This window comes from Equus asinus, chromosome 16 (genome assembly GCF_041296235.1).
Source record: "Equus asinus isolate D_3611 breed Donkey chromosome 16, EquAss-T2T_v2, whole genome shotgun sequence".
Lineage (NCBI taxonomy): Eukaryota > Metazoa > Chordata > Mammalia > Perissodactyla > Equidae > Equus > Equus asinus.
The window spans coordinates 21,043,127-21,066,114 of record NC_091805.1 but is presented as its reverse complement, the minus strand read 5'-3'; the positions used below and the strand labels follow the sequence as shown (position 1 = coordinate 21,066,114).

The 22,988-nt window shown below is 39.2% G+C and overlaps 1 protein-coding gene across 2 annotated transcripts in view; it reads right to left on the bottom strand.

Moving 5' to 3' along the window:
* DNAI3 (dynein axonemal intermediate chain 3) overlaps positions 1 to 22,988 on the bottom strand; it is a 94,435-nt gene that overhangs the window by 57,186 nt on the left and 14,261 nt on the right. For both annotated transcript variants that reach the window (XM_014830133.3, XM_070486744.1), the window contains exons 4-8: positions 20,344 to 20,525; positions 19,651 to 19,755; positions 8,508 to 8,657; positions 7,248 to 7,447; positions 1,688 to 1,804 (exon numbers count right to left, since the gene is read on the bottom strand). In XM_014830133.3, coding sequence (XP_014685619.1) covers positions 1,688 to 1,804; positions 7,248 to 7,447; positions 8,508 to 8,657; positions 19,651 to 19,755; positions 20,344 to 20,525 — 754 coding nt within the window. The remainder of the gene's footprint in view (positions 1 to 1,687; positions 1,805 to 7,247; positions 7,448 to 8,507; positions 8,658 to 19,650; positions 19,756 to 20,343; positions 20,526 to 22,988) is intronic.

Here is a 22,988-nt window from a genome sequence, read left to right as displayed (position 1 = left end):
CTTCCCTTAGATTCGTTCTGGATAAAATTCTATGAGAAAGAAAGAACTCATTTCGAAAAGGGCTCTTTTCTGGGGGGGAAAAAAAAGGGCTTATATTAATTTCAAAAATTTAAATAAACTGTAAACAGTTTTAGAATGGGAAGCATGGCAATGACATTTTTTTTTTTTTTTTTTAAGGAAGATTAACCCTGAGCTAACTACTGCGAGTCCTCCTCTTTTCTTGCTGAGGAAGCCTGGCCCTGAGCCAACATCCGTGCCCATCCTCCTCCACTTTATACATGGGATGCCTACCACAGCATGGTATGCCAAGCGGTGCCACGGCCGCACCCGGGATCCAAACCAACGAACCCGGGGCCGCGGAAGCAGAACGTGCACAGTTAACCGCTGCGCCACCGGGCCGGCCCCAAACACGGGCTTCTTCTTTATTTTTGATCAGTGCTATTGTGATTCCTGTACCAATTTTTCTCTTTCTTCTATAGCTCTGGCTTTTCCTTCACACATCTCAGGGAGAGAACTGTATTCCTCTCTCTCTCTAAGCATAGCAATTTAAGGGAAAGAATAAAAGCCCAGGACCTAAGATAATATATGATGTGGATAACTTAGAATTGGCTATAGGCCATTTACTCCCTGGAAATTGATGCTACGTAGATAGACTTCTCATTTTTAAAGTTCATATCAGGAAATTTTTTAATAATTACTTAATTTTGACATAGAGAAAAAGAAACCTTAGGTATTCTTGTTTCTTTCGCGTTGCCCACAAAGGAAAAACTACAGCATGCTTCCTGTGAGTGGGTGGCAAATAGTTAATGCACTCTCTTTGAATCTTGTAAAACTGATGAATTTTGAACCAGATTCTCTCTAGACATACCTATTTTCATGACATTTAATCCAGTTTGAAAGAACTAATGATGTGAAAAATAAAAAAGCTTAACTTTGGCTATCTATGAACTTGACCACCAAAATTTAATTATGGAAAGAAATGGAAACCAACCTATTGGGTACAACTGGCAAACCTGTCCATCACTGATTCTACTTCTCTGAACTCTGATATCCACTTGATGCGACCTTGTCAAGCTCTCTCTCTCTCTCATTTAGAAACACTAGAGTCCTAGTATCAGTGTAGGCGGTGTTTTGAAGACACTTCTCTTTCAGATCCAATAAGAGGGACAGCAACACAGGAATGAGGGATAAGGGTGACATATCCAAAAAGTACATCTGAATTGAATTCAGGTTCTCATTTACAAAGATTTTTTTTTTAGCTATCATCATCATAATGATCATCTTCAACATCCACATTATTCTCATCTTTGTAATCCTATAAAAGTCAACGAAGCTAAGAAGAGGAGTAAGGAGTGGAGAAAAAGACTTAAATAAAACAAATCATGGCAAATATATAATTGCTAATTTGCCATTAGGAAAACATCCTCACCCACTCAACTGTACACATCTTCCAGTCGACACTGTTTGGTGTGGCCCTAGCTTGGAAGGTCTAGGATGTTGCTTAGCAACAGAAGGGAAAGAAAGACTGAGAATTTGTAGAACGTGCCATATGCTCATGCATATCTGATAACTGTCTTCATACTTTCTATCTAGACACCATGTATGGAGTTGTTTTTTAAGACCTATTATTATAAGTAAACGTATATATTTTGTGTTTTATTTTTAAAATTTAATATATAATTTTTACCTTATGGATACATTGTTAAGAAAATCAGTCAAAGACTTTGCTTGTCCAAGTGTCTCTTTTTCCTCTTCTGAAAATTCTCTTGGATGATACTGCATAATAGCATTTTTGGGATATGTCCTAATATATTAAAAGAAAATTGAATACCAAAAATTAGATCAAAGAGAAGGAAAGATAGATCATGACAGGCCAAAAGTTTGTCTGTGACAATATTAGGATATTATTTTATATTTAAATTCTATACATTGAATTTTTTCTTTATCCTAGACAATTAATATTGATTGCTAGTCAAAGTATTTGAGTATTTCTGTCCAACATAATCAACAAAGTCTTATTTTTAAGAAACTTTATTTAGACATCATTGTAAACTTACAGAATAGTTGTAAGAAGGGTATAAGGAACTCCCATACACTCTTCAGCCATTTTCATCAATTGTTAACATTTTGCCACGTTTGTTTGCCATTCTCTCTCTTCATTTCATTTAATCAGGGTTTCTTAACCAGTGCAATCCTGCCCCACCTCCACACCCTGAGGGCATTTGGAAATGTCTGGAAACTTTTTGGTTGTCATAACTGGGAAATGCTACTGGCATTTAGTGGGTAGAGCGAAGGGATGCTGTTAAACATCCTGCAGCACACAAGACAGCCCCCACAACAGAGGGGGGCCCAATGTGTCAGTAGTATTGAGGTTGAGAAACTCTGCTCTAAATACACAAAACTAGGAACAATTTACATTTTAGCAAAGATGGCAACATGATCTCTGGAAGAAAGCTTATTCCATACAGTCTGCAATCAGCGCTCACCTCCACACCTGAACATATCATGTTCCATTGTACCTCTGGGCTTTGTCAGTCTCACCCACTAGACGGGTGAGCTCCTTGGTCTTAGAGCATGAGGCTATGGAGAGGTCATACGGCATGGTCGTTAAGAGTGTGCACTTTGGTGACAAGCTGCCTGGTTTTGAAGCCTGCTTTGTTACTTACTAGCTTTGTGACTCTGAGCTAATTATTCAACACCCTTGTGCCTGTTTTTCCATCTCTAAGTGAAATTCTTAAAGTACCTAGTTCTTAGAGTCATTTTAAGGATTGAAGGTGCAATTAACATGCAATGCTTTTAAAATAGCGCCTAGCACATCCTAAGTGCTCAAAAAAAATTGTTTCATTTAACCAGTGTTTCCTGAATAAATGTCAGTAAAATATCTCTGTGAGAGGCAAATATATTAAATAGAGAGTCATCAAACAGAAGGGTAAAGAGAGTTTTGTTTACATTTATTAAACAATTCATTCTTTTTTCCCTGCCTGGATCGATATCCATAACAGAAGGCAAAGTGATGGAAAGAAAGGAACCAGAGAGACTCACGTTCAAATCTTAGCTTTACCTTTTAATGTCTATTCCACATTAGTGTCCTCTAGGTAGGATTAAGAAAGAGATTATGTGGCATCTGGTGGTTTCATCAAAGTAGCAACAACAAAGAGTTACTCTTCTTCTTTAAATGTGATTTGTTGTTTCTCAGCAAACCTATTCATTATTGCTTCAGATTTCAATTATGTTCCAAACATTGAGCTTTCATTTTCAGCCTCTCTTTGCCTCAGTTTCTTTATTTGTAAAATGGGGATAGTGTCTACCTCAGAGGGCGGTTATGAAGATTAACTGGGTTGACATGTGCAGAGTACGTACAAGAATGCCAAGGACATGGTCAGAACGCTGTAGGCATTTGCTTTCACTGCCATTACTCTTTGAATCTTATCTTTGATTTTTTTTCACTTCTTCTATCACAATCATATATCCCATCTTATCCACCTGAGATGAGCTACTCTTGCTAATTTCCTGATCTTATTAAGAAGGACCAGCATTCTCCCAGTCACCTAGATTTGAACAATTTGAGTTCTTTTTTATTATTTTTTCTAAAATATTTTATGGGTCAAGACCTGCCCTTAATTCTCATCTATTAATTCCATTTGCATAGAAACAATTGCCCATTGTTATCAGTCAACATTCATTGAGCGCCTACTAAATGCAAGTCCTGTGGTTAGGGACCTAGTTGTTGGAAGTTCACTGTCCTTTTCTGAGTCTACCGCCTGAGTCTACGTTGGTTGACTCATTCTTGTCACTTTTCTGTAACTGGCAGGAACATAGAAGTCTCTGGCTGACTTGGCTTAGGAATCTGTCTCAAAATCTAAGTTTCTTAGTACTAATGTATCACCTCTTTCCTTCCTGTCTTGCTCCTACTTCTTGGTATTTACGGATCTGTGATGTCCTAATTCACTGCCAAGACTTGACCACCAATCCTTGTCTTTCTCTTCACCTCCTTTGGTTCTGGTCTGTCTGTTCATCTGCCTCCTTTGTTTCTGACCCATTTCTTATCCTGACCCTTGGTATCTATGTGTGTGTGTCCTGACTTTAACACTGCACTTTCATGGTTTCTGACTTGTTGGTTTACACAGGTATGAAAAGCATGTTTTGTACTACAGTTCACACTCTGACCTCAATTCTCCGTGTCTCTGCCTCTCTCACTCTTCTCCTAATATTGAACTCAAGTCAGTCATCCATTCTTCACATTCTTCCTTAACTCAATTCCTCTTCTCCTCCTTTTCTTCCTCCATTCCTTTTTTCCCCTCCAATTAATAAATATGTGCCAGGACTGTCCTAGGAGCTTAGGATATAGAAGTAAACAAAATAGGCAAAGTTCCTGTCTCATGGAGCTTAAATTTTAAGTGTGGGGGGGGGGTGGTGGTGAGGAGAAGCTGAGAGAAGAGAGACAATGACAAATACATGTCAAGTGATGGTAGTAGCATGAAGAAAAATAGAGTAAGAGATAGATAGTAACGAGGGTGGTTGCTTTTGTCTAGGATGTTGGGGATGCCTCATTCACGCAGAGAACTGAAGGAAGGAGGGAATAAGCCCTAAAGATATCTGAGGGAAGAGCAGCCTATGTAAAGGAACTTAGTGTAAGCATGAACACATTAGGTATGAGCATGCTTGGTGAATTCAAGGAACAAGGAAGCCAGTGTGGCTGGAATGGATGAGCCAGGGGAATTGTAGGAGATGAGGGAAGAGGGAAAAGGGGATCCAGATCATATGAAGCCTTGCAGGTTCCTTCAGGATGGGAGGCCATTGGAGAGTTTGATCAGTGACGTGATCTGACTTTCATTTTAGCAAGATCACTCTGGATCTTCCATGGAGAACAGAATGTAGGAGGGAAAGGATGCATAAAGGAAGCCCAATGGAAAAAAAGTTGTTTTGGGGCATTTTAAATTTGAGAGCCCTATTAGACATCCAAGGAGGTAGATGAGTAAATGAGTGTAAAGTTCAGGGGAGAGATTGAGGTTGAAGGCATAGATTTGGGAGCCATCAACAAACAGATAACAGGTAACGTCATAGGACTGGATAAATTCACCCAGGGATTAATTGTAGTTAGAGGAAAGATCAAAAGGAGCTAGCCTTGGGATTCTCTAATATTTAGGAGTTGAGAAGAGGCGGATCTAGTAAAAGAGACTGAAAAGGAACTGCCAGTGAGTTAGGAGGGGTATCATGAGTGTTGTCCATAAGCCAAGAAGACATGTGTTATAAGAAGGAGAAATGGTTAACCATGTTAAATACTGCTGAGAAGGGGAGAAAGGAGATCTGAAAATTGGATTAGAAAATTAGACTACTGGAGGTTTTGGTGACCTTGTTAAGACTGGCGTAGGCTCAAGACAGAATAGTAGAAGAGAAAGCGGAACTAAAAAGTGTGGATAATCGCTGTGAGGAGTTTTGTTGTAAAGACAAGCAGAGAAATTAGGGAAGAGCTGGAGAGGTCAAGAAAGTTCGTTCTTGTTTATTTGTTTTAATGATGGGAGTTACAGCACTTTGTATTTGCACATCTCCTTTCCACCTTTTCCTCTCGGTCTGCTGCCACCACTTTACTTTAGACACTGGTCACATTTTACCTGGTTTAACAACAGCAGACTCCTACTTAGTCAATCTCCTCAACTCCAAGCTTTTTTTCACTGCTCTTCAATACATACTGCCCGGTTCATCTTATTTTAATAGCCTTACCACCCTGTCTCTCTCTCTCTCTTGCTTCAGAACTTGCCAAAGTTCCCTACTGTCTGCCGCAGAAAACCCATTTCTCTGTCTACCTCTGCCACTCCCTCCGTTCTACCCAGGCAGGTCTCCTCGTGGTCCATGCAAACTCTGTTCTTCCCACTCCCTTGAACTGTTCAGGTCATTTTAATAATAGGGGCTGTTTCCCTTTCTCTATGCCCCAAATCATATTCAACATTTGTGGCTTATCTTCTATAAATCTAAAATTATTTCAAAATGAAAAGCTTTTTTTAAAATCCTGACAAAAAATGTATGGCTTAGCTAAACACATCTTCACACTTATACAACATTCAAAGCCTGGCTCAAGTCCTCAAAGCAGTCCCTTGGCAATCCATTTCACACCAATTCATTCACTTGATAAATTTTAATTAAGAGCATTGTGTATAATTATATGGTTTATAGCCTCAAAGTGTTCTGGACCCCAGGCAGACAAACAGGTAAGCAAATGAGTGCAATATGGGCTGACAGTGCCATGATAAAGATAGCTCTAAGCTCTAGCGAGGACACAGAGGAGCGGGTGATCAACTCTATCTGGCGTTTCCAGGAAATCACAGAGGAGGGGGCACTGAACTGAAACTTAAAGCGTGAAGAGGAGTCCCCCAGGTGGACAAGGCAGTGAAAGGCATTTGATGCAGAGGAACAGCATGGGCAAAGGCAGAAAGATGCAGAAAAGCAGGTATTCTGGAAGCTGGAAGCAGCTCTGGGGCTAGAGCACAGAGGGCTTGGCTGGGAACAGGGGGGACAAGGCTGGAGAGGCAGACAGTGCCTCCTCATGGAGGAACGAGGCCCTTATATGCCATCCCAAGGGCTCTGGATGTGATGGGGTGCCAAAGAAGACACCTAGGCAGTGGAGTAACACAACCTGATTTGATATGTAAGAATGATCCTTCAAGTGGTAGAACAGCGCAGTTAGACGCCAACGGTAATATTCCAGGCAGAGGTGACCGGGCCCCTTCTCTGAAAGCAGTACGGTAAGTATGAGCAGCATCCATCATTCTTCCACTTCACAGTCTTTACAGTCTTATTTACTTGTATCTCATTTTCCTATTAAGATATTTTTGTGAGGAAGATTGGCCCCGAGCTAACATCTTTTGCCAGTCCTCCTCTTTTTGCTTGAGGAAGATTGTCGCTGAGCTAACATGTGTTCCAATCTTCCTCTATTTTATGTGGGATGCCGCCACAGTGTGGCCTAACAGTGGTGCTAGGTCCGCACCTGGGATCCGGACTTGTGAACCCCAGGCCACCAAAGCGCAGTGCGGGAACTTAACCACTATGCCACCTGGCCGGCCCGTATTAAGATCTTAAAAGACATTGTTGAGTGTGATTAGATCTTTCTCAATTGAATTATTCTGTGGAGCTCTATGTCATCATTGTCAATCTATTTCTATTTATTATACAGATCTCTCAAAATAATCATGGACAGTGCTAGATTTTACTGTAATTACCTTTGAAAACACATAAACCCATCACAAACTTACCATCTTGTCTGAGTACTTATGTCCTTGACTTCGGGGACTACTTGCATGCCAATATCTTTCTCAAGTTGCCTAAGGGTAAAATTTTTATCCGGGTAGGCTGTACATTCAATATAGGCGTCTTTTACACTGGAAGCATTCTGGTCACTGAACTTAATTGGTGCACCAAATTGATGCCGTTTTCGAGAAATCATATATGTAATCTGTAACATGTGTAAGGAGTAAAGAAAACATAATCAAGTCCCTGGAGAAAAATGGATGTTGGGTAGACAATGCCAGTGCTTTGCCCAGATCCTCTCAGATCTCTGTGTCTGCTATGTTTGCCTCCCTCCAGCTTCGTGTGCCTTCGGTTCCCGTGGCCACCACCCACTGCTTTTCCATGGAGGACTGCTCTGGGGCTATCCGGACAACTTTGCCCGCAGGTACAAGGAACAGGAAGTGACTGGCAGTTTACGTCTTGATCAACGATGGGCTGGTTGGAGACATCCGTAAGCCCATCTCCTTTGCTGCTGTTTGGGACAGCTCTGAGACATAATGTACACCTCAGAGTTCCCCTAGGGGTTCAGGCTGCAGATGCCTCTGCCAGAATTGTGCCTGAGGTTGCACCCTCGCGGGGCTTCCGCCACGTGTCTGTCCTGCTGCTTTTCCTATTCTCTTAAGGAGCACTTTCATAATAAACCACTTGCACATAATGGCTTCTCTCAGGAGCTGTTCTGCCACTGTCAGTTTCCTAGGGCTGCTGTGAACAAGTACCGCAAACTGGCTGGCTTCCAACAACAGAACTTTATCCTCTCACAGCTGTGGAAGCTGGGCCTGTGAGCTAAGGTGTGGGAGGGCTGATTCATTCTCAGGGCTCTGAGGGAGAGTCTGTTCCCTGCCTCTCTTGTGGCTTCTGGCGATGGCCAGCAGTGCTTGGCTTGTAGATACACCACTCCAGTCTCTGCCTCCTTCTTGACATGGTGCTCGCCCTGTGTCTCTGTCTTCACACAGCTGTCTTCTTATAAGGACCCCAGTAATTGGTTAAAGCCCCCCCTATTTCCTAATAGGGTCACATTCTGACGTACTGGGGGTTAGGACTTCAGCATATCTTTTTGGGGAGACACAATTCAACCCATAACACCCACCTAAAACAATGACCATTCTTCTATCAAAAGAAAAACCATATCCCCATAGCAGATATAGCAAACCTTATGGATCCCTCAGGAATTAGTGATGTTCAGCTACAGGGAGGTAATGACTGGAGATCATATTCAAGCCTCTGACCTTCTTTGTAGATTCCTTAACCGATTCTTCCTCAATTTCTTTTTCACTGCCCAAAGAAACCCATGGTTTTGAGATAGGTGCTTTATAAATACATATTTCTTCAGGAATGTGCTCTTTATATTCCTCCTGTTCTTCTGGTATTTCTGGGGCCTAGAGTAAAAGAAATAGCCTTCTAAAATATATGGCCAAATTTAGTTTATAGCTATATGTGTATATTTTACAATAAACTTTACTTTTATGTAAATTCATTAAGCCCTTCCTTATTACTGTTGTTCTTTGTTGGTTCATGCTTTTCAATTATGAGAAAGAAACTCAGCAAAAAAAGGAAGAATGAAGAACAAAAAAGAAAGAAATCAAGGATAAAGAAAGAAGATGAAAGAAGAAAAAGATGAGAGGAAAAAGGAAAAGATCAGTGATAAGTAAAGAGCATTTACTACATATCTTTATAAATATGGGATGCTAAAACTTATAGAAAATATAGAACTAACTTTCTCTGATTTAATTAACTATTCATTGATAAGAGGATTATATATATGAGTAAATATGATATCCACTAAAGAATAAGCAGTGGATTTTTTTCTTGGTGAGGAAGATTGGCCCTGAGTTAACATCTATTGCCAATCTTCCTCTTTTTGCTTGAGGAAGGTTGTTGCTGAGCTAACATCTGTGCCAATCTTCCTCTATTTTGTATGTGGGATGCTGCCATAGCATGGCTTGATTTGCGGTATGTAGGTTTGTGCCCAGGATCAGAACCCATGAACCCCAGGCCACCAAAGCAGAGCACGTGAACTTAACCACTATGCTATTGGGCTGGCCCCAATAAGCAGTGAATGTTTTTAAACCAAGGTGTCCACAGGAGATAGGTAGATAGATATGGATATAGGTATAGATATACAGTTATTGATGGCTACTTTATTTGTAATACTAAGAAAATGGGCAAGCACGTAAGTATCAATAGGGGAATGGGTTGATACATTGTGGTATAATCATAAAATAAAATCCCATAAAACAGTTGCAATTAACAGTCTTGATCTTCATATATATGATAATATATGGTATTCTAAATGTATCAACATGGACAGATCCTAGAATTTGATAATTCAGTGAAAAACAAAAGTTGCAGAACAATTTGTATGATATAATTTTATGTGAGTTTTAAATTAATACAACAATGAAATACATTATTTGTGGAGCCTAGATCATATGGTAGAAGTATAAAACCATTGACAGGAAGAATATATAACATCTTCAAAATAATGCTTCCTTATAGACAGGAGTGAGGTTGGAATTAGGGAGGATACAAGAGAGAGTGGAACATTATTTGTTATATTTTATTTCTTTTAAAAAAATTGTGGTGTAAATATGATAAAATATTAATATTTGTTAATTCTGGGTCGTGATTGTATGGATGTTTGTTATACTATTTGTACTTTTCTGTACACTTGAAATATTTCACCATAATGAAAAAATTAAAAACACAGAGAAAAACAACCATGAAAATAAAATTGAAAATGTTAAGGCTCAGCGAAAGCTTATTATTAATTTTTATTTTATTGAGGTCATAATGGTTTATAACATTGTGAAATTTCAGTTATACATTATTATTTGTTAGTCACCATGTATATGTGCCCCTTATGCCCACCCCCTAACCACTTTCTCCTCTGGTAACCACTAAACTGTTCTCTTTGCCCATGTGTTTATCTCTCACATATGCGTGAGATCATGTGGTGTTTGTCTTTCTCTGTCTGGTTTATTTCACTTAATACCATACCCTTAAGATCCATCCATGCTGTTGCAAATGGGATGATTTCTCTTTGTTTATGGCTGAGTAGTATTCCATTGTGTATATATACCATATCTTGTTTATCCAATCATCAGTCGATGGGTACTTGTGTTGCTTCCACGTCTTGGCTATTGTGAATAATGCTGCAATGAACATAGCGGTGCATAAGTCTCTTTGAATTGTTGATTTCAAGTTCTTTAGATAAGTACCTGGTAGTGGGATAGCTGGGTCATATGATATTTCCATTTTTAATTTTTTGAGAAATCTCCATACTGTTTTCCATAGTGGCTGCACCAGTTTGCTTTCCCACCAGCAATGTATGAGGGTTCCCTTTTCTCCACATCGTATCCAACATTTGTTGCTTTTTGTCTTGGTAATTATAGCCATTCTAACAGTTGTAAGGTGGTATCTTAGTGTAGTTTTGATTTGCATTTCCCTAGTGATTAGTGATGTTGAACATCTTTTCATGTGCCTCTTGGCCACCTGTATATCTTCTTTGGGAAAATGTCTGTTCATATCCTCTGCCCATTTTCTAATTGTGTTGTTTTTCTTGTTGTTGTTGAGTTTTATGAGTTCTTTATACATTTTGGAGAGTAACCCCTTGTCATATATATCATTTTCAAGCATTTTCTCCCAGTTGGTGGGTTGTCTTTTCATTTCTACCCTAGTTTCCTTTGCCTTGCAGAAGCTCTTTAGTCTGACGAAGTCTCATTTGTTTATTTTTTCTTTTGTTCACCTTGCCTGAGTAGACATTGTATTAAAAAAGATCCTTCTAAGACTGATGTCAATGAGTGTACTGCCTATATTTTCTTTTACAAATTTTATGGTTTCAGGTCTTACCTTCAAGTCTTTAACCCAGTTTGAGTTAATTTTAGTGTACAGTGAAAGATAATGGTCTACTTTCATTCTTTGCATGTGGCTGTCCAGTTTTCCCAACACCGTTTACTGAAGAGACTTTCCTTTCTCCATTGTATGTCCTTGGCTCCTTTGTCGAAGATTAGTCGTCCATAGATGTGTGATTCTATTTCTGGGCTTTCAATTCTGTTCATTGATCAGTGTGTCTGTTTTTGTTCCAGTACCATACTATTTTGATTACTATCACTTTGTTGTATACATTGAAGTCTGAGATTGTGATGCCTCCAGCTTTGTTCTTTTTTTATTTTATTTTATTTTTAATTTTAAGAGTTTATTAGAGCAAAAATCCATTGGAATTGAGAAGGGTCAAACTAGAATTGTTAGGAGCACTCCACTGACAAGAGCCAGGGGAAAGACTTACACGTATAGAGAAAGGGCAGAGGCAAAGAAAGTAAATTATTTGATTGGTTATAGCTCAAAGCTTAGTTGGCTGTTTGTGATTGATTGTCCTTACTGCTTTTTTAAAAAAAATTTTGGGTGTACATCATTATATTCCCATTTCTGTGTAGATTACATCATGTTCACCGCCCAAAGACCAAGTACAATCCATTACCATACACATGTGCCTAGTCACCCCTTTCACCCTCTGCCCTCCCCCTGCCCCTCTGCTAACCACCAATCCAATCTCTGTCTCTATGTGTTTGTTTGTTGTTGATTTTATCTTCTACTTATGAGTGAGATCATACAGTATTTCACTTTCTCTCTCTGACTTATTTTAATTACTATAATATCCTCAAGGTGCATCTATGTTGTCACAAATGGCAAGATTTCATCCTTTTTATGGCTGAGTGATATTCCATTGTGTATATACACCATATTTTCTGTATCCATTCATCCCTTGATGGACATTTAGGTTGCTTCCAAGTCTTGGCTATTGTGAATAATGCTGCAATGCACATAGGGGTGCAAATATCTTTACACATTCATGTTTTCATGTTCTTTGGATAAATACCCAGCAGTGGAATAGCTGGATCCTATGGTATTTCTATTCTTAAGTTTTTGAGGGATCTCCAGACTGTTTTCCATAGTGGCTGCACCAGTTTGCACTCTCACTAGCAGTGTATGAGAGTTCCCTTTTCTCCATATCCTCTCCAACACTTATTTCCTGTCTTGTTAATTATAACCATGATGGGAGTGAGGTGATAGCTCATTGTAGTTTTGATTTGCATTTCCCTGATAGTTAATGATACTGAACATCTTTTCATGTGCCTGTTGGCCATCTGTATATCTTCTTTAAAGAATTGTCTGTTCAGATCTTTTGCCCATTTTTTAATTGGGTTGTTAGTTTTTTTGCTGTTGAGATATATGAATCCTTTGCATATTTTGTATATTAACCTCTTATCAGATGTATGATTTGCAAATATCTTCTCCCAATTTTTAGGTTGTCTTTTCGTCTTGTTGATGGTTTCCTTTGCTGTGCAGAGGCTTTTTAGTTTGATGTAGTCCCATTTGTTTATTTTTTCTGTTGTTTCCCTTGCCCAGTCAGACATCGTACTTGAAAATATGCTGCTAAGACTGGTGTCGAAGAGTGTACTGCCTATGTTTTCTTCTAGAGGTTTAATGGTTTCAGGTCTTACACTCACATCTTTAATCCATTTTGAGTTAATTTTTGTGTATGGTGTAAGATAATAGTCTACTTTCATTCTTTCACATGTGGCTGTCCAGTTTTCCCAACACCATATGCTGAAGAGACTTTCCTGTCTCCATTGTATGTTCTTGGCTCCATTGTCAAAAATTAGCTGTCCGTGGATGTGTGGGTTTATTTATGGGCTCTTGATTCTGTTCCATTGATGTGTGTCTTTTTTTGTGCCAGTACTACTCTCTTTTGATTAGTATAGCTTTGTAGTATATTTTGAAATCAGAGTGTGATACCTCCAGCTTTCTGCTTTTTTCTCAGGATTCTTTTGGCTATTTGGGGTCTTTTGTTGTTCCATATAAATTTTAGAATTCTTTGTTCTATTTCTGTGAAAAATGTTGTTGGAACTTTGATAGGGATTGCACTGAATCTGTAGATTGCTTTAGGAAGCACGGACATTTTAACTACGTTAATTCTTCCAATCCAAGAGCACGGCATATCTTTCCATTTCTTTGTGTTGTCTTCAATTTCTTTCAACAATGTTTTATAGTTTGCAGTGTATAGGTCTTTCACCTCTTTGGTTAAATTTATTCCTAGGTATTTTATTCTTTTTGTTGCAATTGTAAATGGGATTGTATTCTTAATTTTTCTTTCTGCTACTTTGTTGTTAGTGTATAGAAACACAACTGAATTTTGTATGTTGATTTTGTATCCTTCAAATTTACCATATTCATTTATTATTCCTAAAAGTTTTTTGGTGGATTCTTTAGGGTTTTATATATATAAAATCATGTCATCTGCAAATCGTGACAGTTTCACTTCTTCCTTTCTGATTTGGATCCCTTTTATTTCTTTTTCTTGCCTGATTTCTCTGACTAGGACTTCCAATACTATGTTAAATAAGAGTGGTGAAAGTGGGCATCCTTGTCTGGTTCCTGTTATTAGAAAGATAGCTTTCAGTTTTTCTTCATAGAGAATGATATTAGCTGTGGGTTTGTCATATATGGCTTTTATTACATTGAGGTACTTTCCTTCTATAATCATTTTATTCAGAGTTTTTATCATAAATGGATGCTGTGATCTTGTCATATGCTTTCTCTGCATCAAGATGATCATGTGATTTTTATTCTTCATTTTATTCTTCATTTTTTAATGTGGTGTATCACATTGATTGATTTGCAGATGTTGAACCATCTCTGCATCCCTGGAATAAATCCCACTTGATCATGGTGCATAATCTTTTTAATGTACTGTTGTATTCGATTTGCTAGTATTTTGTTGAGGATTTTTGCATCAATGTTCATCAGTGATATTGGCCTGTAATTTTTTTGTGTGTTGTTGTTGCCTGGTTTTGGTAGCAGGGTAATGTTGGCTTTGTAGAGTGAGTTAGGAAGCTACCCCTCCTCTTCAATTTTTTGGAAGAGTTTGAGAAGGATAGGTATTAAGTCTTCTTTGAATGTTTGGTAGAATTCACCACAGAAGCTGTCCTGGACTTTTATTTTTTGGGAGTTTTTTGATTACTATTTCAATCTCTTTACTTATAATTGGTCTATGCAGATTCTCTATTTCTTCTTGATTCAGTTTTGGAAAGTTGTATGATTCTAAGAATTTATCATTTCTTCTAAATTGCCCAATTTGTTGGCATATAATTTTTCATAGTATTCTCTTATAATCCTTGTATCTCTGTGGTATCCATTGTAATTTCTCCTCTTTCATTTCTAATTTATTTATTTGAGCCTTCTCTTTTTTTCTTAGTGAGTCTGGCTAAGGGTTTGTCAATTTTGATTATCTTCTCAAAGAACCAGGTCTTAATTTCATTGATCCTTTTTGGGTTTTTTGTTTCTATTTCATTTATTTCTGTTCTAATTTTTATTATTTCCCTCTTTCTGCTGACTTTGGGCTTTGTTTGTTCTTCTTTTTCTAGTTCTGTTGGGTATAGTTTAAGATTACTTTTTTTGAGATTTTTTCCTCTTTGTTAAGGTGGGCTGTATTACTATGAATTTCCCTCTTAGGATCACTTTTGCTGCATCTCCACTTTGTTAGGGATAGATCATAAGAAGGTGTAGGCAAATAAGAAATACCACTCTGGCTTCATGTGTTGGGGAGTGCTGAGGGGGTTAGCTGCAGTCGTCTGGTCTCCTAGGAGGTCAGGTGAGAAAAAAACTAAGATAAGTAAGTGGGCCTGTATTGCTATGAATTTCCCTCTTAGGACCACTTTTGCTGCATCCCATATGAGTTGGTATGGTGTATTTTCATTTTCATTTGTCTCCATATATTTTTTGATTTCTTCTTTAATTTCTTCATTGATCTATTGGTTGTTCAGTAGCATGGTGCTGAGTCCCATATATTTGTCACTTCCCCAGCTTTTTTTCTTGTAGTTTATTTCTAGTTTCATAGCACTATGTTTGGAAAAGATGCTTGATATGATTTCAATCTTCTTAAATTTATTGAGGCTTGCCTTCTTTCCCAACATAGAGTCTATCTTTGAGAATGTTCCATGTGCACTTGAGAAGAATGTGTACTCTGCTGATTTCGGATGGAGTGTTCTATATATATTTATTAAGTCCATCTAGTCTAGTTTTTCATTTAATTCCACTATTTCCTTGTTGACTTTCTGTCTGGATGGCCTATCCATTGATGTAAGTAGGGTGTTGTGTTGTTTACTACTATTATTGTGTTGTTGTTAATTTCCCCTTTTAGGTCTGTTAATAGTTGCCTTATGTACTTTGGTGCTCGTGTGTTAGATGTGTACATATTTATAAATGTTATGCCTTCTTGGTGGAGTGTCCCTTTTATCATTATATACTACCCCTCTTTGTCTCTCATTGCCTTTTTTTATATTGCAGTCTACTTTGTCTGGTATAAGTATGGCAACACCAGCTTTATTTTGTTTGTCCTTAGCTTGTAATATTGTCTTCCTTCCCTTCACTCTGAGTGTGTGTGTTTGTCTGTAGAGCTGAGATGTATTTCCTGGAGGCAGCATATTGTTGGGTCTTGTTTTTTTAATCCATCTAGCCACTCTGTATCTTTTTTTTTAAAGATTGGTACCTGAGCTAACAACTGTTACCAATCTTTTTTTCTTTTCTGCTTTATCTCCCCAAATTCCCCTGGTACACAGTTGTATATCTTAGTTGCAGGTCTTTCTAGTTGTGGTATGTGGGATGCTGCCTCACTGTGGCCTGACAAGCAGTGCCATGTCCGCGCCCAGGATCTGAACTGGCAAAACCCTGGGCTGCTGCAGTGGAGCGTGCTCACTTAACCACTTGGCCACGGGGCCAGCCCCAACACCCTGTGTATTTTGATGGGAGAATTCAGCCCATTTACATTTAGACTGATTATTGATATATGAGGGCTTAATACTGCTGTTTATCACTTGTTTTCTGGTTGTTCTGTATTTCCCTTGTTTCTCGTCCTGTGTATTTCTGATTGTCAATTCAATTTGGTGATTCTCTATGATGGTTTTCTCAGTTTTACCTTCATCGTTTGTGTCTCTGACTTTTTCTTTATTAGGTTTGTATAAAAGATCTCACAAATCTCATGAGGGTTGTATAAAAGATCTCATAAATGTATTTTCTGATAGTTTCTTATTTCCTTAGTCTAAGCAGATTCCATCCCTTTCCTCTTCCCTAAGTTATTGTTGTGACAACTTATTCTGTTTTGTGTTGTGAGTTTGTGATTAAAATGAAGTGATTATAGTTATTTCTGATGCTGTCCTTCCCTTTATCTTTAATGTTATAATTAAGTATTTGCTAACCTGTTCTGATAGAGAGCTGCAATTTTCTGATTTTATCTGTCTATTTATCTCCTTGCTCAAGACTTTGTAAACCCTTCTTTTTATTCAGGCATGAGGGTCTTGTTGATCATTTCTGTTGGAGGGAGCGGGTTTCTTGTGGTGATGAGCTCCCTCAGCTTTTGTTTATCTGGGAAAGTTATTTTTCTCCATCATATTTAAAGGATAGTTTCCCTGGATAGAGTATTCTTGGCTGAAAGTTTTTGTCTTTCAGAATTTTGCATATATCATTCCACTCTCTCCTAGCCTGTAAGGTTTCTGCTGGGAAATCCACTGAAAGCCTGATAGAGATTGATTTGTAAGTTATTTTTTTCTGCCTGCTGCCCTTAATATTTTTTCTTTGTCATTGACTTTTGCTGGCTTTACTACTATATGCCTTGGAGAAGGTCTTTTTACATTGATGTAATTAGGAGTTCTATTAGCTTAATTTACATGAAATTCAAGCTCCTTCCCCAGATTTGGGAAGTTCTCAGCTATTATTTCTTTGAACAAGCTTTCTGTTCCTTTCTCCCTCACTTCTCCCTCTAGAAGAGCTATAATCCTTATATTGCATTTCCTAATTGAGTTGGATATTTCTCAGACAATTTCTTCATTTTTTTTTAGTCTTAGTTCTCTCTCCTCCTCCATCTGTAGCATTTCTATATTTCTGTCCTCTAAATTACTAATTCTGTCCTCCATAGTATCAACTCTGTTTTTTAAGGATTCCAGATTTTTCTTTATCTCATTTATTGTGTTTTTCATCTCCAACATTTCTGACTGACTTTTTTTTATAGTTTCATCTCTTTTGTGAGGAATTCACTCTGTTCATTAATTTTATTCCTGAGATCATTGAACTGTCTTTCTGAGTTTTCTTGTAACTCATTGGGTTTCTTTATGATAACTATTTTGAATTCTCTGTCATTTAGATTGTAAATTTCTGTGACTTCAGGATTGATTTCTGGGTACTTGTCATTTCCCTTCTGATCTGGAGTGTTAATAAACTTCTTCATGCTATTTGATGGGGTGGACTTTTGCCATTGCATGGTGGTAGTATCTGGTTGCAGATTCCACCTGCCACCACTGGGAGTAGGGGCAGGAGCTGTGTTTTATGAGCCCACTGTGACCTCTGACAGATGTGCCTGTCTCTTGGAAGCTGTGCTGACAGGACCCATCTGCATTTTCCCAGTGGCCACTGCTGCTTTACATACATAAGAGCAGGCACTCTGGTGGGGATCCTCTGCTCTGGGCAACCAGCAGAGCTAGTGCACCAGGTTGGGGTGGGGAAGGGTGCTTTCTTTCATGTGCTCAATCCTGCGTGCTCTCAGTCTGCACTCACTGTCTGCCCACCTGGGCTGCTCAGCTTGGTGTGGACATCCTCTCAATTGTTTAGCTGCCTCAGTGTGGAGCATTCCTGCAGGCTAGGCAGCAACTCTGAGAGCGCAAGCATTCCCACAGAGGGTTGCCTTTTCCCCCTTCTCCTTTCAGAATCACATGCTGGCTGCCACAAGAGGTCTTGTGCACTAGATCTCTGTCACTTGGGAGGGAGAGGAGATCTGCTTACTTCCTTCCACTGCCTCCTGGGGGGGCCCAGTACCCCCACCTTCAGACATATGGCTGTGTGGACATCTCAGACATCTATTGTGTTGTGTGAATGTCATCTGTTGGTTTATGAATGCCCTTGTCATTGTATCTTAGTGGGGAGAGACTAAAGGAAAAGCTCACTTGGCCATGATGCTGACATCACTCTTGAAAGATTTTTTTAATTTATGAAGTGTTAGATATTTGAAAATTCTATGGCTTTCCTTTATTTTTCTTGCTTATTGGACAACCATGCAAACCCCTCTATCTCCCTCAATTTGACCAAACCTCCCCATGTGGCCTCCAGATTGGAAGGCAAGTCTCAGAAATCTGTCACCTTTCATGACCACTTTGAATACAACACCCCAGAGCCAGCCCTGATGACCTAGTGGTTAATGTTTGGTGCACTCTGCTTCAGCAGCCCAGGTTTGGTTCCCAGGCATGGAACCACACCACAGTCAGTAGCCATGCTGTGGTGATGGCTCACATAGAAGAACCAGAAGAACTTTCAACTATACACAGTTATATACTGGGGCTTTGGGGAGGAGAAAAAAGGGGAAGGGGAAGATTGGCTACAGATTTTAGCTCAGGGTGAATTCTCCTCTGCAAAAACAAAAAAGAATGAATGAATAAAATACCCCAGAGGTGAAGTGATTTCCTTTCCTTGGAAACTACCATTCTTTTATTTTCAGCTTATCATTGACACACCTCTCCCTCAGTTGACCACTGACCAAGTCATGCTTTAAACATTTTGCTTTTAAATAATGATAGCAAACATGTATGGAGCATCTAGCTTTGTGCCAGGCACCATACAAAGGGCTTTACCTGTATTAGCCCATTTAATCTTCACAACAGCCCTGTAAATGGACACTATTTGTGCCACCATTTTGCAGATGAGAGGTTCAGTAACTTACCCAAAGTCATGGAGATGGCAAGAGAAGAACCAGGAATATGGGCCAACGAGTGGGAAGCTGTGGTACTCCAGATTCCCTGTTTCCACCCTCATTAGTTAAGTGAAATGCAAATAAGTAGGGTGCAGTCCTCCTGCAATCCCAAAATCTGGGGATGTTCAAGTCCCTTATAAAAAATGGCACAGTATTTGCATATAACCTATGCACTTGCTCCTACATACTTTAAATCATCTCTACATTTCTTATAATACCTAATACAATGTAAACACTATTAAGTAGTTGTTATACTGTATTGTTTAGGGAATAAGGACAAGGAAAAAAAGTCTGTACATTTTCAGTGCAGTGCAGCCATCCTAGACCTTTCCATCCATGGTTGATTGAATCCATGGGTGTGGAACCCCCACATACAGAGAGCAGACTATCTGCTACTCTGAGATGTTTGATTTAGTTCATCCCCCATTTACTCTCACCTACTCTAGGTTCTTGGCCCTGATCTATGCCCCAGAGAAACAGAGCTCGATAAGAATAATCACAACCATGTAATGGGCAACCCTAGAGGTACTTCTTCCTTCTGACAATCAACAAATTGCAAGGGCTTAAGGTGTGCTTACATTTAAATAGTTTTCCTTGCCTTCTTCAGTTCCAACAAGATAAAAGTTAAGTCCATATTTGAAGTCTTTGTCATAAACAAGCAGAATTTCATCTCCAGGATATTCCTACAAGAACATAATCAAAAGAGAAGGGTTACTGTTCAATGGTCATTCAGTTTATCCAGACATGGACACAAAATTGATATTTCTCTAATCAATCAATCATAAGAGATAACCATAGTGCTTATCTGTGGCTAATAACTTCAAATTCCAAAATTATTTTATTAACTTAAAAAAGCTCTTAAAACACAATGGGTCCAGGAAAATTTACCTTGTAATTTTATTTCTAACAGGAAAAAAGAAGTGTTCATCTTATTTGGTGTTGTGCTTGGTAGCATGTTTGTAGACAAATCAGGACCAAAATTATGAATTAAACAATTAAGCAGTATGGGAAAATAAGGGTAGGTTCCTATTCTAGTTAAAATTGGGCAAGGATGAGCTTTTCTGGGTGTGGAATGAGACAATGAGTCACTGAGAGGAGTTTGTCACAGAAAGTCATCAAGTGGGATTCCAAAGGAGGGGTGGGTAAGCCAGCATTTGCTCAAAGTAATGTGAAATGCCAGATTTGAACTCACAACCTCTCCAACTTTTGCTTTTATGTACTAGGAACATTTTGAGGTAGGACCAAAAAATAAAGAGGTATGTTGTGCTTACCTGGATGACTTTTTTGACTGGGTAGAAATCAGATACTGCAGCTCTGTTTTGAAAGTCTGCCAAAATATCTGCTTTTTTGATAAGTTTATAAGGTTGTTCATCTGTGATATCTTCACCTATTCGGCAGTTAAATATTTCCTGGGTCTTGGTAGTTAACACCACAGGATAAATTTCTGGATGACCTGGGAAAGGCAAAGTGGAATTTGGTCATTAAATGTAACCATTTAAAATATTAACAATAGGAAATATGCAACTGTTTGCTTTAAATAATTTTCTTGGTTAAAATTTTAAAAGACTTCAAAATCACTATTCTTATTTTTAAAGTAAGCATTTCCATGATAAAAAATGTCAAAAAAGATAAAAAGAAGAAAATAACAATTACCCATAATACTACCTCCCAAAAGAGAACCTCTATTAATAGTCTGCTCTATTTCCTTCCAGCTACTCTGATAGGTATCTTATATGAAATTCTAAATCCTGCCTTTCATACTTACCATTATGTTATGTTCTAATGTCATAACCATTATGTTCTAAGTATTTTACTGTGACATTATGTAATCTTTCTAACACATCATTTCGGTTTAGTTTAGTTTTTTGCTAAGGAAGATTTTCCCTGAGGTAACATCTGGGCCAATCTTCCTTTATTTTGTATGTGCGTCGCCACCACAGCATGGCCACTGCTGAGTGGTAGGTCCATGCCTGGGAACCAAACCCAGGCCACAAAAGTGGAGTATGCCGAATGTAAGCACTAGGCCAAGGGGCCAGCCCCCTAACACATCATTTTAAGTTAATATAATTCTATAGGATAATTTTTAACCATTTTGTTGTTGGTAAGCATTACATTTTTTTTCTCATTTGTTTCCAATGACTGTAAATAACTCTACAAACAAATATCTAGTTTTTAAGTTTTTATCATATTTCAAACTATTTTCTTAGGATAGATTTTTAAAAGTGGAATTATTAGTCCAAAGGTATGATCAGCATTTTAGGCCCTGTTGAACCTGTATTGCTTTCCTAAAGCATCCGCTCTCTCAGGTCCTCACCTGCTGCTCTCTCTTACCAGGTGACCTTGCCTCCTTTCACAAAGAAAATTCTGTGTCTGTGGAGCACACAATCCTGTGGCATCCTGCAGCCCTGCCCACCAGCTGATCAGCACAGACACAGCCTTACTGTCCTTCCCTCCACTTTGAAGACCTGCCTGCCCCTTCTCCACCCTTCTCAGCCATTGAGGCCCCATCAAGTATTCCTCTCTGTTCAACTTTTCCTACCTCTGTGCTGTTTTCTTTCAGCATGCTGATTTGCTCCACAATCTCTCATTTTAAAGAAATCTTCCCTTGACCCTATATAGGTACCTCTGCTGCCTCAGGCTCCTTTTACAGTCAAAATTGTTACTCAATTCTTCACATTTTAAAGCTACTGACTTCCCAATTAGGCTGTATTAGTAACCCCTTGGAAGTAGGAAGGAAGCTGGTGATACCGATCCTGATATCAGTTTCCCTACATTAAACCCAGCATATATGGGGTTAAAACCAAAGCACTCATTCCCTGCTTGCTCCCTGGTTTTCTGGCTCCAGAATATACTTATCCTCCATGGAGACAGACACGGCCAAGGACAAGCACCTGGATTCATTATCTCCTCCCTGCAAAGAGATATAGGCGGGTGGGAAAGCTGCTGACCAGCAAGGTCACTGGTTCCCTCCTCTCTGAAAGTCATCTCAAGGCCAAAGTCAGGCTGGTGGGAAAGCTCTGAGCAGCAAGGCCATATGCTCCCCCTCCCCTACCTAAAACCCCAAATAAAAACCCTTCCTTTTAGCTTTTCAGGGAGTTTGGGATTTCAGTGTTAGCTGCCCTCTCTCCTTGCTCAGTGCTGTGCAATAATAAAGTCCTACTTTCTTCCACTACACCCGGTGTCAGAGATTGGCTTGCTGTGCAATGAGTGAGCAGACTCATTTCAGGTTCGACATCAGTGGGTTAGGGAGTCCTTCTCCCTCCTCTAGTTCCCCAGTTCCAGGATTGCCCTCAGACGAGGAGGGAGGCAAGGTTCAAGAGACTTTCATTCCTATTCTTCGTGTGCCTTTCTCTCTCCTACCCCAGGCCAGTCCTCAGCAGCTGCAAGCCTTGGGACAGCAGGTGGAAGAGAACAAAGTGTCATTCAACTGTGACCGTCCCTCTCATGAGCCTTCTTCTCATTTTCTTTCTCTTCTGGTCACCATCAGCTTCTACCACCCCAGCCTCAGCTTTGCATCTACCCCCAGAACTTCCTGCCCTAAATCCTTGCTCCCAGGGTCCCAGAGCCACTCCCGTCTTCTCCAGACCCTTTATTCCTGGATGTCCTGACATCCTCCACCCACTGCTCAACAGATGCGCCAGCCAGGGGAGAGTGGGTGTGGCCGCTCAAGTTGGAATTTTGAGATTATCTTCCTAGAGAAACATTTACTCTGCCCCCCCCCCCCCACCCTAGTGGCTCTCTGGTACAATTACTCAGGTAATTTTGAGGGTTTTAATGACTGTGTGCATAACACTGATATATGTGGTAATATATTCCAAATTGCAATCAGCTGGCATGATAAACAAACATTTGGAATACACATTGTTCATAAATTAGGGACAAACTGCCTGTTTTTATCTCCTTCAAAATACTAACC